The following is a 15,942-nucleotide window of genomic DNA, read 5'->3' on the forward strand; positions in this document are numbered from 1 at the left end:
ATGTGTCAGCTCTTCGGAAAGGAAGAGACAGGGGATTTTGTGTTGTGTAATGGACTGAGGGAAATTTTAATTCCCCCGTGACTCAGATTTTTTGCTGCTTGTCATTTTGTCTTAGCCATCTTGAAACAGAACCGATTATAAGAACTAACAAAACCCCCAAATCCTGGCGGATCTGAGATACTCAGTCTCAAATTTCCTAACTACAGAAGTGGGCTAAAGTGGTTCATTTTGCCCGTGAGAGGCAAATACATACTTCTTGTTTCTTTATTTGCCAGATCATTGTTTCTACAGAGAGTTCAGTATCGCTAAATGCTGCACAGAAATTGTTAGGCTGCTTCTGCCTGCTGTGATTCCATCCAGACACTTCCTACAACAGTGATTTTCTGAAAGCCTGTCAGGCGCTGGTTTCTGATTACGATTTTGTCATGCCTGTCACTTTTGTCTTCATATACCACTGAAATGTCAAGTTTTATGTATTTTATTGCCTTGCCTTTCTTTGTACTATTATGTTGACTGAGGTAGCTTCTTTCCTTGCCTGCCCTATGGCTATGCCTGTAAAGGAGGTTTTATTCCAGGCCCTAATATGCTACTTGTGAACCCTCACATTTCTTCTCTCCAAATTTTATTTTTCCCCTCTTTGTGGAGTTTCTTTTTAACAGTGTTAATCAAGCTTGCCTCCTGCTCTCTCACCCGTGACTTAAATATGACTAGGCTCATTTGTTTTGAAGCGGTGATTACCCACAACGTGGAAAAATACTCTTTGGTACAGGGCTGGTGTTGTTAGGAGAACCACTTTGTAGTTTTAGGTAGTTATTGTAATCTTGTGATTGAATGATATTTTATGTCATGGCTTGTGGCCTATTCAAAAAGTGTTTGCTGCAAGTAAAATGGAAGAGTTTAGGTAAGCGTGAATGCAAGAGGTGTTAGAATTACCGCTGCCTCTCTCCACGTTCAAAGACCACTGTAGAAATCGTGAGGAACTCATTAAGGGTGTGTAAATGTAATTTAAAAAGAAAACCGCCAGCAACCAAAACTGCCTTCGTTTTGGAAGAGCATACGATGGTAAGAAGGTTGACAAAAAGAGCTGATGAGGAAGGCTGAGGAAGGCTGCTGTACGGACAGAGAAGCGGGGCCCCAAGACCCATTCTGGCAGATGCCGTGAGCACAGGCTGCTACCGCAGGGCTGTCGTCCAGTTGCGATCGAGGAGAGCTCTGCCCACCTGCACGAGCTTTGGGCAATAATTCCCGGCCCCATCTGCCCCACCCCGATGCTGAAACTTGGGTTTACGGGCCTGGTCGGAAGGAGAAACGGGCAGCAAGGCTGCATTTTGCTTGCTGAAGACTAAGGCGGAGAGTTTTGTTTGCTTAAACAAAACATGCTCTCTTTTTTTGTGATTATAATGTGTTATGTATTGTTCAGTAGCATTAAAAGGTTACAGAAAGCACATTGAAACTGAAATATGAAGTGCTACATACATTGGAAAAAAACCGCTGTTAACAGAAGGGTGAGACTTGCAGTTCATACTGGATATAACATAGATTTGTTTTTATCTCTATTCTGAGCGTTTATAAAAATCCCTGCCCGTATTTGCGTACATCATGGCGTGTCACATTGGATAAGTTACATGTGTTTTAAACAGACGCCATGTCTTTGGAGTAGATAAAGTCTAAGCAAGGGGTGGCGCTCCTGGATGATTTCTGGCTGGCTGAAAAGCAGTTGCTGTGCACAAGGATACTTGCACAAGGAAACCTGTTGAATGGGCTTCAAATGTAGTTCAGGACCTTGCAGCACTTAAACTTATTTTAATTACAAGTAAATTTTTTGCTAACCGGTCGTCCCCAAAATATACGTGACGCTCTCAGCAACAGATAGTGAGTGCTCTGCGCGTGTATGCCTTTGAGGGGTAAAAAAAAAAAAAAAAAAGCTTTTAATTTCAGCTTTGCATATATTAAATAAATTTGTGATGCTGTTTAGTAAGTGCAAGCAGATCGTTGCGTAGAACCAACAATTTCTGATATCCCGAGCTGTTTCTGCCTGTGCTGGATGAGGCAGTCTGCATCTGTACCGTGTCACATTCACTGTCTTTCATTTTGCAGACTCTACAGAGGAGAACAATTTACACAAGGACCTGCTGACTTCCATGCTGATCCTGCTGCTGGTGTTCATCATCTTCATTCTGTTGGCTGGCTATTTTTTCAGGTACGTCTGTGCGGAGCTCTGCGTGCAGAACTAGTTCAGTCTTGTTCTGATATGATCTAATGAGGAAACGAAAGCGTGCGTGCGCATGGTGCGGCAGGAGCCTCCATCACAGCGCAGGGCAGGGAGCCGTGGTGCTAGCGGCTCTCGCCGTAGCAGTTCGCAGGAAGATGAACAGAAACAGTTTCTCCAGGCTTACGTGGTTGGTAAAGGCTGATTTGGAATAAAGCATGTTACCTTTAAACCTAGTTTCTCAGACTAACGTGTATTATATATACAATATGTATTTAAGGTTCAGAAGACATCGGAAAGCTGTTGTGAACTCCGGTGACAAAAAGATGCCAAATGGAATCTTAGAAGAACAAGGTAAGGAGAAATTTGCTTTCCTTGTCTGTGTGAATTGTGTGTGTGTATGCACACACTCTGTCGTTCATCAAGAATTCAATTATTCAAGCGTTAATTATGCTTGCCTCTTATTTTATAATGTAAATTCTGAGATTATTAATAAAGAGAAAATAGTAAAAACAAAAATAACAAAAGAGTTCCATACTTATCTATTCCTCTATCTCTGTCTGTCTGTCTGTCTATCTATCTATCTATATCTATCTGTATCTATCTTAACTTCCAGTTTTTGGTTTTAAATAACTTTCACTTTATGTTGTGATGCAGCAAATACTTCTTTGTAAATGTTCTTTAGGTTCTTTATAAATGTTTTATTAGGATGCTGACTGAGATCCAAGTTTCTGGCACTGTGATCATTATATTAGGAGAAAGGATTTTAATATTTCTTCTTAAAAAAAAAAAAAAAAAAAAAGCCCTTAACTCTTTGTGAAAGTAGCAAGTTGTTCCTGCACATAATCAGAGGCAAGCAAGGGGATGAGATAGGGATGTGTTGTAAGCCAGTTGGGCTAAAATAAAGTACTCCCAGGAATTGATAAATGTTTTCCCCTGGCTTTTTTGAATGTGCTGCTTTTATTTCCCTGAGCAGGGAGCCCCCAGGGCTGGTGGCTCGGTGGGGCTCAGGAAGTTCAGACGTAGTACATGTGGAGGAGCCATTAGTTTCTTGCTTATAAATTTTGTGGCCATGACAAAGAGGAAAATGTAATAAAATGGACCAGTTACGGTGGTTCTTTCTGTCAAATCCACAATGCTACATCTGAACTGAAGGCTTAGTTAAGGTAATGTGGAAGAAAAAGTCAAGAAAGTCAGGCTTCTAAATATACCCCGGGTGCTTCCTGTTCAGTCCCGGCAGTTGTGCACAAGCCCAGCTGAACCTGCTCTGGAGTATCTCCGTGCCACCATCAGTGGTTCATGCACTCATTGGGAGGGTTTAGTTTTGGAGCCTGGCTGCTGGAAGTCATGCTCGTCTACCAGGCTACAGGTGCCCCTCGCCTTATGTGTGAAGTAATCCAGTAGTATCTCCTGCAGATAAATACCAAAAATTGTCCCTCCGGTCCCTGCTGTGCTGCAGAGTGGCTCTCGGCTGCTGTCTGTTCCTCAGCAGAGGAAGGGGAACCTTCTTCTTTCCTAAACAAAAACTTGGTCGCAGTGTAATCTGGTGGGAGTACAGAAACCATTGATTTTACCAGTAGTGGTTCTACTTGAGCTGAGTTTGTCTTGAAGAAGTCACTTGGCCTGTGGCTTTGGTTTCTTATTTCATTTAAAAGCAGCTTCATCACTGATTTAAGGCTCGTTTCAGGAGTATGTTTTGACATCCTCCAACATACAAATTAATTTGCAATTTGAATTAATTTATTGGTGTGCTCTGAGCATGGCTTTAACATTTATTTTCCTTGAACTGACAGAACAGCAAAGGGTGATGCTGCTCAGCAGGTCTCCTTCAGGCCCAAAGAAGTATTTCCCTATTCCAGTAGAAAATCTTGAAGAGGAAATAAGGATCCGATCAGCAGATGAAGGGAAACTGTTCCGGGAGGAGTTCAATGTAAGTCATCAGATTTGGGGTGAACAGCTGCATAGTGAAAAATAGGGAGCAAATCAAAATGTCTGCAAATGTTAACAATTTGTTAAAAAATGTTGTATGTTGTGATGCTGGTATCTCAGAACCTTAGCACGTGTTATGTGAGTGTGCTGGTATAGTTTGTCGTCCTTTAACACTTTTTCATTTTGTCTGGGTCAGTTTTGAGGCCGAAATGCTGTTTTTATTGCATTGCTTGGGGCATTTGAAGAGGGGGGTGTTCTGCTTCAGCGTTCATGTCCTGGGCATTACCCCTCTGCACACCGGGTCGCACTGCCCTGTGGCAAAATCTGAAAGGTTAACTGCTGTGTGAGACTGTGATGCCAAATTTGTCATACATAAACTCACTAGCATTTAAAGAAGGTCTGTGGTAGAGAGGAAAGTGGAATAAGAATCTCTTTAGCTTTGATTTTCTTGTTGATAGGGGGAAGCAATTTTTACAAGTGAGTGCCTCACCTCTATGGGAAGTACTTAGGGTAGAAGAGAATGTGGCCTGTAATATTGCCCTAATGAGGTTTGGGGTTTTTTTTGGTGATTTGACCTTTTGGTCTCTGTTATCCTTCCATCACTTCCCTTTTTGTAGGTCTTGGTGCCCTAGCAGATACATTTCCATGAAGTATCTCAGCTGTGAGGGTTTCTCTTTGAAGTGTTGCCTTAGCCAGAAGGGAGATTCTGTTTTCTGCACGTAACCCAAACTTCAGCTGCGTGTGGTTGTGACAGTGAGTCTTAACCAGAGCCTGCGGTGAGCTGCTGCAGAGCCGGTGTCCGTGGGGAAACATGGCACTGCCAGCCCGCCCTCGCATGCCTATGATTTCATGGGCCTTTACCAAACTTTCATTATTTCTCTTCACTTCCCTTAGCAGCAGAAGCAAGTTGCACAGAGCAGTAGATTAAATGTCAAATACAGAGTTGTCAAAGCCAATGCATGCATTAATTAGACAGTCTGTTATGTTACCTTCTTAATTGGTAGCATATTTATATCTGCAATTTGTTTGATGGTTATATTTAAAAGGTATAATTTCTTTGCCTTGCAAGAGACACAGCGTTGTGGAGATATTTATCTAACTCGACAAAATGAATGTGAAAACTAATTTGTCAAGATGCACAGTTGTGAATTTTGACTCTCCTGATTAATATGTTCCACAGTCAGGAGTGAAACAAGCAATCTATTTTTATTTTAAAACCTGCTCTGCTTGGATCGTTTTCTGCATCGTGCTGCGAGCGGGTGAGCTTCTGTCTGCACACAAGCTCCAAGTCTGAAAACTGTGGTCCAATACCTGTAAATGAACAGGCACGTGTAGAGCAGGCTTGTAAGTGGCTGGGGGTGATGGTACATAACGTCTGCTTGATGGGTTTTGTGCTGATTTTTTCCCCCGTTACATTGCCTGTGGCTGCTTGCGTACATATATGTACTGCTTGCTCAAGCCTGAGAGGGGAAGGAAAGGTGAAAATTGAGCGTCAGTGATCAATATGATGGCATAAAACAGGGAAATGGATAAACAGAAGTCTGCTGTTGCGATGCAAGAAGGAAAACGGTTGAGGAATCGCGACCTGCCAGCACGGCGAGGCCTACACGCCAGCCCCTCCTTCAGAGGCCCAAATTCAGCTCCCGCCAGGCACCAGGCCATGGCAGCCCAACAGGCCGGCCACAGGATTACCTCGCTGGGCCTCTGTAACATCCCGGGGGGCACAGATACATGGTCTCCCTTGAGAATGAAACAGATTTGGGCTGAAGTTGGTGTTTTGGCACTCCTGCGAGCCAGCAGCAGCTGCGCATGTGCACCGCCCAGAGGAGTTGGGCCCCGAGGGATTTTTCTAGTGAAAGTAAAACAAAGCAAGCACTGGTAGGCAAACAGTGCACAGCAGATAGAAAGGATTTTTGAGGACAGTTCTGTTAGATTTATGGGCCTGATTGTGCTCTTCAGTGCTTTTGATTTTACCCTTAAAGCCTAAACCACCCTAAATTGCACACGTTGCACTTGTACACTGAAATAGCAGTTTCCCACCCTCGGTATCTTCATTTTATTAATTTTATTTGATTCCTGTGTAAACATAGGGCACTAGGAAGTGTGTTTTCTTTCTTCACAACAAAACAAACAAACAAAAAACCACAAATATATTCCTTCCTGTATTGGTCCCTCAGATAAGTCTTACCTCTCTTTATTATCCATAATGCAAAATGTGCTGGCTGTTCGTTGAAGTGTATGACGGCTAGGTCATTGCCTCAATCTTCAGATTAATGTCTGAAAACCTTTTGCTTTTGAAGTTTTAATTTTGATTTAAGATTTCCCTGTGGTTCATGCAGTGAAAAAAAAAAATGAGAAAACGTGCTGATGCTTGGGTAGGTCATACCGCTCTATCACTTCGTGGAGCTTTTTAGGGTTCCTGTGAAGTGGGAGCAGATAAGATCGCAGTGACCCAGTACCCACTGGGCAGACAACCCAGTGCCACCAAGACTCATCAGCTCCTCATGATGCGTGGGAGGATGGAGAGGACGTGACCAAGTGCATCTTTGTTGAATCTCATCTTCCTCTCTGGAGGTGGTTGGGTTGTGAAGCCCATTGAAATGGGCTGTGTCCTTGCGTGGGGTCCAAAGCACTCCTTAAGCAGCGCGGTGTGACATTAGGAAATGTCCACAGAGGTGTCGTGGCCTTGCAGAAGTGAGGAGCAGGGACTGGAAAGATTACTGTGGAGTGATAATTATTTTTCACGCGTTTTTTACATAAAGATGCAAGACTAATATGATGTTTCATTGGGTATTTTTTTAGGTAACTTCAGAATGAGTGTTAATTATTTACTGTTGTGCAAAACATAAATTCAATTTCTGTTTCTTAAAATTGTAATTGTATTTTGATCAGTTTTAATTAGCAAAAGCACGGGTTTCAATTGAATAAGGAATTAGGCAATTTACTAGAAGTACCTTTCTTTTCTAACCGGTAGTTCTTTTTTCTTTTTTTTTTTTTTTTTAACCTTCTCTCTCCTTTCTCTTACATTCACAAGTTTAAGTGATATAAAGAAAAAAAAACCAACAAAAAACAGAAATGCAAGTTGCTGTTCTTTCCGTGTCGGTGAGGTTCTCCCTCCTTTCCTCCCTCCCCCTTTCTATCCTATGTAACCCTGACAACACTGATTTCTGTTTTTAAGGGGAAAGTCCAAACAGTGCTTTATGACAGACAAGCAGGGACAGTTGCTTTAAGCTAATTCTTAAAATACAGTCATTTCCCAATTTTCCCTTCCCCTAAGTGATTCAGAGTAGGCTGAGCAGATTTGGGGGAAGTGGGGGAGGTAGAAAGGGGGTGGGAGAAGGAGGTTCTGTGCTCCCAAACTGCTGGGGTTTTACCTCACTGTGATCCAACATACACTAGCATTGTTTGAGGAGGTAAAGGTGACAAACCCGATGGACCTCCATGCTCCTTTACACTTTGTCATGAGCGGGGCATCTCAAAGTGCAGGGAACACGAGTCTCATGCCGTGTCTCTGGATGAGCAGCATTCCTTGTTTTTCCACGGGCCTTTTCCATAGCAGCCACATCTCTCCAGCTTGCAGGGAAGCCCCCATGGCCTGTTGGTGATGGTATCCCATCAGCATTGACTGTGGAGATGGAGCAGTTCCACCTCTGGCACCTCCTCCTTTTTATCTTCACCGTCTTCCTCTCCATTTCTCATTTCTTCTTTTCATTTGATTGTTCTGAAAGACTTTTTTTTTAAGCCTGACTAAATTTATCTGCAGCCTTAGATCTTGCTGATTACAAGCAAAATTTTTACTTGCGCTCTTACAGTGAGCTTCAATACTAAAGAATTGTGATTTATTTTTTTCCTCCCTTTGTGCCAGAGTTGGAGCCTCACCTGTAGATCTGGACAAGACGATTGATATTTAATGTTCTCGGCGCTGAGCTATTAACAATCAAACTCTGTTTCTGTTATTGAACCAACTGCTATTGCTAAAAGTAGCTATTGGAGCAGAGCTTGACAGAGCGATGCATCCGCATGGCTGGGTCACGGCGCTATGAATCATGATGGCAGATGGCGTCTTAAAGCAGCAGCTCAGATTTTAACAGTCTTCTAAATAACTGTGATTTCTGGTGGAAAAATTACTTATTTTTCAAAACTGCTGAACTCGTTTTCTGCAGTGAAATCTGCCAGGACATGGTTTCCTGTTTTAGAGTAATGAAAGTTATTTTTTTGGAAAAAATAAAATATGTTTAGTTCTGTTGGATGAGAGGCATTATGTAGAAATGCAGATTTTTCCTATGCTGTGTGCAGTCAGCAGTTAGCTATTTTATAACACGTTGACTCTTTGTATCTTTTTTCAGTCATTAACACCTGGATATGTGCAGGGAACATTTGAAATGGCAAATAAGGAAGAAAACAGGGAGAAAAACAGATACCCTAACATCCTTCCATGTAAGACGTTACCTTTTCTTCTAAATCAGACGCTTTATCTGTCTGGCATTGAGCATGGTGGTGGTGTTCACTTGCTGAAAATGCTCAAGTAACATAATTTCACTGGTCACAGGTGTTCTCCATATCTCTGTAAAACCTGTTTATTTTGCTGTGGCATGCCTAGCCGTTGATCATCTTAGGTTATGTTTTTTTATAACGCTTATCAGGTGTTGCGATATAAAACCTGTAACAGTTGGTGTTCTGCCTAACGATTATATGTCAAACTGGTATTTCAGTGTTTAAATAAAAGAGTGAAGTCTGGGCTTCCACTGTTCTAGAGATGCGGTCCCAGGAACCCTCAAGTGTGAGGACAAAGCAAGACTTCTGTGGAGGAAGTTTCTTAGTGAGAGCTGGGGACAGCCCGCAGCTGCTGCTGAGCTCAGCAGGGCCCCCGCAGCTCCCTTGGGCAGCGATGTCCTCCTCCAGGTCTGGCTCTCGCAGCCACAGACCCTAATGAAAGTGCTGCGCTTTGCAGCATGCAAGTACAGTCCCCATTCCCAGGCTCTGGCACGAGGAGGTGGAGGACCACCAAAACCCACTCGTGGTGTCCACAGGGTTTAGCTGGAACAGAGCAGAGCACCTCTGAGCCAGCTGGGGTCCAGCCTGCGGTTTAGGAGGCAGCTGATGCTAAGCCTGTCCCGATATTTGTAAGGAAGTAACATACTGAAGGCTGATTCAAATGCAAATGTGCTTGTAATGCTTTTTTTTTTTTTTCCCCCCAGATGATCATTCCAGAGTGATTTTGTCCCAAATAGATGGAGTCCCACCTTCAGACTACATTAATGCATCATATATAGATGTAAGTTCAGTTTTCCACTGCTAGCCAAACTGCTAACTTTTACTGTAAATTAATATTAAAAAGGCATTTTTCTGCCAGCACACACTGACATTTCATTTTTTAACTCTATGATATTTATTTCCATAGGGTTATAAAGAAAAGAATAAATTTATAGCAGCACAAGGTAATTCATTCTCATCTCTCTATTATGTGCATTTTATGGCTGAACGTATTTAATTTTAGAAGTTTTATAAAGGTTATTTTCGGGTTCAGATGGTGGCCAAATGTGAGGTGAGCTTTAAAGGTTAGACTGTAAATGAAAGTGAAGTGAGCATGAGGGCACCCACTGCCTTTCAACCTGCAGGTACTGCTCTTAGCTTGGAGCATTGCCTTTCTCCGCTTCCATCTCCACTTTGTTGCTCTCTTCTTTTTTCTCATCTGGGTGTTTGGGTGAGGAAAAATAATTCTGTAAAAGAAAATAGGACTTTTTTTTTTCTTTTATTATTATTTTTTAAATATTATTGTTACTGTTTTTAAGAAATAAGCAGTATGGGTCAAAGCACGAGTAGTTGGTAGTAAACAGCGCTGGGTGGGCACCCAGCGCAGGGGGTGTTGGCGCGTCCCGTGGTGCTGCTGGTCTTTGGCTCATCTGCTGAGCAGAGCTGTGTTCTGCGTGCAGGACCCAAGCAAGAAACGGTCAATGACTTCTGGCGGATGATATGGGAGCAGAAGTCTGCAGTTATCGTCATGTTAACAAACTTGAAAGAAAGGAAAGAGGTAAGGAGCTTTCAGCGTGACAGAGGATGTCTCTACCAAAGCTGTGATCCAAAAGTAGCTGCGGCTGCTCAGCACCTGGCCAGCCGTGTATCTGACCACTTCCTTTTCCAGCCCTGAAAAGGAGCTAAAAGCTCATCTGAGCGCCTGAGAGTAAATGTACTTTTAATTTCCCAAAGTACAAATTTATGCTAGTAGATGTTGAGGACGAAATTCTGATAGCTGATTTTGTCCTGCGTAGCCCATAGCCAAAGGCACATTCTTGTGCCTTTGTTTTTTGTCAGCATAGGACTGCACTTGTGGGTGGTTTTGCTTAGAAATGAAGAGAAAAACGCTATTCATTTGTATTCTGAGTATTATGTTTCAAAATCCTTTCTGGGGCATGCACGCAACAATTGAAAAACAAGGCTGCTTTCTTGTGAGCAGCTTTCTGCTGCTTCCTGTTCCCACATTCCCCCGGCGCGCGGTGCTCCTCCTGTTGCGTGAGACTTTCCGTGCGTATTGGCTGAGCACCGAGACGCAGCGAGCTTCAAACATTTAACTTCTCTCCTGCCTCGCAGATTTTAGAAGCTAAGTCAAAACATTAAGGAAGTGCACCATCACGAGAGACTTTGACAAGAGATGCTGAAGTAGTCATTTTTTTTCTTCTGGGGGACAGTTTGCTACGCCGTTTGTGCTACAGCCTTGTTGTATAAATACCTAAAGTCCTCCAAACCACGCACCCCAGAAGCAAACCCCGTTTACCTGGTAGCTGTGAAAGCCAGGAGGCAAAGCGGGCACGGAGCAGCAGATTGCTGGTGCCTGTTGTGCTGCTCAGAGGCGACCTCTCCTGCCAGCCGTGCTGTGGTGGTGACAGCGGCACCTGCCCTGGGAGGGCGGTGGGCTGCGCGTGGCTTGGGGGAAATGGCACGCTGGCCTTCATAAGTGGATTTGTGTTGTGTTTATTTATTTATTTAAAACAAGAAAGAGAAGATAATTCAGGTACTCTCATCTCACAGCAGTGATGAGGAAAGGCTCTCCTTCTTTGCCTGTTCACCGTGGTACTTCTGCTTTATTTTGCTGTAATTGTAGCATTGCTTGACCGAGCTCTTAAACAGCAAAGCAGTCTGTAAGAAGAGCTTGTTTCCAGTCTGAGAAGCCAGAATCGTTAAGCTGTTAAAACTCGATGTTCCTGATGACTCCTACGTGAGGACTCCCTCACATTTCTCACTGACTACACCCAAAGCTTAAAAATAAAGGGTCAAGACATCAAAGTTCTCTCTCTATCATCAGAAAGCCCCCCCCTACTCCTCCCCTCCCAGTGTGGTTTAGATCTGGATAGTTTAAAAAACAGCTTCAAAGCTTTTCACACCCTTCTCTGCATAAATTTAATCATCGATAGCACTGGCAAAGTGCTAAAGCTGTCTTCTGTCAGATGACTAACTCCGCATACTCTAACGTGTACTTCTGTGCACAGTTTTCAAATACCTTCCTTGTTTTGTGTGTGACCAGCAGTGAAGTCAGATTCAGTGTTACAAAACGCACGGTGTGTTTGTACAGGAGAAATGCTATCAGTATTGGCCTGATCAGGGGTGCTGGACTTACGGGAACATCCGCGTGTCGGTGGAAGATTGCATCGTTCTCGTGGACTACACCATTCGCAAGTTCTGCGTTCAGTCGGTCAGTAACAGTGCTCCTCTCTGCGTTCATTTGAACTGTTAAAGCAAACTGTTGCAATGTCGAATTAAAATCAAATGGATTCGGAAAGTAGGTTAAACATTTGCAAATCAAGAAGGGTGCTGTGCCGCATCTGGGCCGGCTGGTGGGCTCTGTGTGGCAGCATGCATTGCGGCCACGGCCGTTTAATGAATTGCAGTAGGCTCCGCTCAGGTTTCTTCTTGCCTGTAGCCAAGTGCCACAGCGACTCATTCATTTTGATTATCAAGGAAAGAGAAGAGGAGCAGAGTGTTGAACTTTTGGGGACAAATTGTATAGATAGATAAATGAGTAAATTTGAATATAGGTGGGCATTTGGAGCGGTCTGTGGATACCGGCTGGCCGAAGTCAGACAGCATTACAGCTTGGCTTCTGCCGTAACCTTGGTCTTCAGCACAATTAAAGCTTTAGGTCACAAGAGAGACAGAGGGGATGACTGCGTGCACATCCACAGTGTGTTGCCTCTTACAGGGACAAGCTTCTAAAGATCCTCACCCCTCAAAGGGGGTTGTTGTGTTTGTAATGCAATTACAGTCCAATGCAGATTGAAGTCTTCAGATCGCATCATAATATTTATTTTAGGTAGTATGTCTAGTGAGAGCTTATAAGCTGTGTACAGCCGTATACAACTACTTTCATTTTATTTTTCATGTATGATACAGAGTGCTGATAGTCAACACAGGCTACATGAAGCAGTGGATAATACTCATAGCTGTCCTCTAATGCGTTGATGTGAAATGTTTATCCCCATCTTTCAGCTTTTCATGATAAAGCAGTTTGCTAAAGTTGGCATTTGGCACCTCATAGTGATGCAGGTCTTCAATGTTTAGAGTGAATTTGCTGAGTTTCATGTGAAGTTGCTAAAAGAAGTGTCATGAGGATTTTATAAGAGAAAAAGGGCTTGAGGTTTGATCCATTATTTGCATAAATTGTGAATCTTATTCACATACCGTAACTTGGGATTATTCCATTTTTCTCTGCAAACATGCGTTTTAGGAATATATGCTAATTCTACTCCGTGTTTATATTGTACATATGCTTTAAGTGTCTAATCCTTGAGTCAGGATCCAGGTGTTGCAGGAATACAAGTCATAATCAGGGGAGTTTGTTTATAAATCTCGGCATGGAAAATGAGATGTCAAACTCAGAGTCTGCGTGTTCCCTGCAGCTGCATGACGGTTGTAAAGCACTGAGGCTTGTCACACAGCTTCACTTCACCAGCTGGCCTGATTTCGGAGTGCCTTTCACACCTATTGGGATGCTGAAATTCCTGAAGAAAGTCAAAACGTTGAATCCTGCCCATGCTGGGCCAGTAGTGGTTCACTGCAGGTAGGTTTGCACTCTTCAAACCATTCCATTAGTTTGGCCTGGGGTTACACGTGGAATATTTAGGCTGAATGTTTATTTTCTGCTAATAGGCTATGAGGTTTTTTGTGCACGCATGTGTACATATGCATATAAAGGTCAAGACTATGCTAAGCTTTTTAGAGCCAGGGGTAAGAACAGTTTCAAAAGATAGGTCTTTGCTGTCGCTTTAATACTCAGACAGAAGGTTTTGTTTTATCCATGGGTGATCTTTGGTATAAATATGTTCTTTGTCAGAAAAACAGACTTGTCATACAAATCTGTGACCTTTGCCACTAAATGCTCCTCTGAGAATTCATCCTCCACTTTTCCCACAATAAAATTAGTTTGCTATGTAAATTGTCCATTAAATGCCTAGAAACTTTGAAATAAAGGCTTGCATTTAAGAGATTGAAATGCTGCAATTTAAGAAATGTACTACATACTGAAGCAGAACATAATCCCACTCATTCAGTCGCAAACACATGAACTTGCTGCTGTTAAAAGTTTGTGCTAAGGTGTTTGAAATTAAATGTTAATGAAACCACAATCAAAAAATCATTTTTAAAGGAATAATTACAATCTCTGTAGCAACTGTAATGTTACAAATGAGCAAGAAGTGTCTTTTTAGGAACAATTATCATATCGAGCGAGGTTAGAGTAAAAAGAAAAGAATAGCAGCTTTGTCTTCCTGGGTTTTGTTTTCAAGGAAAGGGTTGTAGATAGATTCATGTATTTCTTTCTTTTCTTTTACTATTGCTGGACATCTAGAAATACTCCGAGAGTCCTTGAGGACTCCCTGTGCACTGGGAAGAGCATGGTTGTCTTGCCCAGCCAGCCTCTTGTTTTTTTGTTTCCACGCAGGCCTTGCCATGCTTGAATTTATCTTCACGCCCATGTGTCATACATAAGAGTCTTAAAGAAAAGCCTCAGAAGGAACAAGACTTGAGTGGCCTCACGTAACCTTTCGTTTGAGAAACCCACTATATTTTTTCAGCCTTCAGCTGTGATGTTCTGTAGAGACTAATACTGGGTTTGAGCTTTATTTTGAACCGGGAGGAAGTTCTGTGTTTAATTTAATCAAGAAAAGTAGAGAGAAAGTAAAGATAAATCTCTGCAAACTTTCAATGAGATATTTTATATTTAAATATACTGGTCCAGCAGCATGCAGTAACTGCACTACATGCCAGGCGGGGGCTTATGTGGCGCTTTGGCCTGCTTTAGAAGTAACGAATGAGGAAGGTGACACTTAATTTCCGCTACAGGCAGGATATGACACGATTGAATTGTTGGGAAGAGGAAAGGGAAACTCATCGATAGTGAGTAACCGTGCGTTTTGGGGGGAGCTTTTACAAAAATATCATCCAGTCATTCTGAGTAAAAACTGCTCAGTCAGAGGTTTTTGAAGGATAATAAAAGGCTAATTTGGCATTTGGAAGTAAAGAGCAGGAGGTAAAATAATGGGAGGGGAATTGGCAATTTCCGCCAAAACACATTTTTGTCATACTGAATTGGATGTTGGTCTGCAGGGAGCTGACTGCAGGCAGAGGGGACGTGGGCGCCCACGTGCGAGGGACGAGAGAGGGGCCCTGGGGTGTGAGCCCAGCGGGTGGGTGGCAGAGGGCCAGTGCGAGCTGAGGGGAGCACAGCACGGCCAGAGGTGGCCTCCGGGACACGTCAGGAGGAGGAAAATCTCCGTAAAGCGTGGGTCAAGAAAGTAGGGCTCGAGGTGGAGTCGGCTGCTCTGGGAGAGGTCAAACGTGAATGAAAGGAAGCGAGAGGGAAGGGAGGCCTTGGCTGCACTGAATGGCCGCATGCGGTAATTGTTTTCTTCTGAGATGATTTAAAACCTGCTGTTTCCTTGCTGAAAGTTAATCTGCGTCTTTTGGACACGTGGGGATGAAGGGAGAAATGTTTGTCGTGATTCAGAAGGTGTTTCTGGGCGTTACGGCAGTTGCTGTATGAAGTAAGCTAACAGGAGGTTAAGGGAGAGCTATTAATGCCTAGCACAGGATGCCATGCCCTTTTCCTCTGAAAGGAAGAGCTGAAAATCGGGAGCGATATAATTTATAGTAATCTTGCTCCCTCTCGTGGCTGTTGAAGGATACTTAAAAATATATATGTTTGGGGATAGCAGGGTTTGGAAGTGTAGAACTTGCAACAGCAGTCATGCAGAAAAGAGAAAAACAAAGAAGAAAAATATTTAAAATTTAATTTTACACAATTATTTTAACTGGTCAAGCACAGGTTTTCCTTGTTTGTTTGTTTGTTTTTCCCCAGAGGTCTATGAGTAATTTTGATCTTACCATTTCTAAGCTGTTAGAAGAGGTAACTTTTTAGGTTAAAAACTTAGATCCTTTTCTGTTGCTGTCACTACTAAAATCAAAAATGAAAACTTGTGTTTCACTGTGAGTATTTCAGTTCAGTAGAAACAGCACAAGTTCCACCTCTGTCCTTGCTGTAGCAACTCTTGCAAACTTTGTAGTTCAATTAATTTATTTCTTTTTTCCCTCCTTTTTAAGCGCTGGTGTGGGCCGAACAGGCACGTTTATCGTTATAGATGCCATAATAGACATGATGCATGCTGAACAGAAAGTTGATGTTTTTGAGTTTGTTTCAAGAATCCGTAATCAGCGTCCGCAGATGGTTCAGACTGACGTAAGTAGTAGTCGGTTGAAACTGCAATTTTTCAAGTTTCCAGTTTTCTTCAAGTCGATTAATGTGCATCTGCATCTCC

General features: G+C 42.8%; 1 protein-coding gene across 9 annotated transcripts in view; it reads left to right on the forward strand.

The window, feature by feature from the left end:
* PTPRE (protein tyrosine phosphatase receptor type E) overlaps nt 1-15,942 on the forward strand; it is a 99,899-nt gene that overhangs the window by 66,912 nt on the left and 17,045 nt on the right. For 8 of the 9 annotated variants that reach the window (XM_083844489.1, XM_083844491.1, XM_083844495.1 and 5 more), the window contains 10 exons: nt 2,098-2,200; nt 2,490-2,563; nt 4,003-4,139; nt 8,485-8,575; nt 9,337-9,413; nt 9,540-9,576; nt 10,072-10,169; nt 11,706-11,825; nt 13,030-13,190; nt 15,728-15,863. In XM_083844489.1, the coding sequence (XP_083700615.1) occupies nt 2,098-2,200; nt 2,490-2,563; nt 4,003-4,139; nt 8,485-8,575; nt 9,337-9,413; nt 9,540-9,576; nt 10,072-10,169; nt 11,706-11,825; nt 13,030-13,190; nt 15,728-15,863 (1,034 nt within the window). Of the gene's footprint in view, nt 1-2,097; nt 2,201-2,244; nt 2,400-2,489; nt 2,564-4,002; nt 4,140-8,484; nt 8,576-9,336; nt 9,414-9,539; nt 9,577-10,071; nt 10,170-11,705; nt 11,826-13,029; nt 13,191-15,727; nt 15,864-15,942 lie in introns of those variants that run through there. The other variant, XM_083844497.1, reaches the window with a different exon arrangement.

This window comes from Anser anser (genome assembly GCF_964211835.1).
Source record: "Anser anser genome assembly, chromosome: 7".
Lineage (NCBI taxonomy): Eukaryota > Metazoa > Chordata > Aves > Anseriformes > Anatidae > Anser > Anser anser.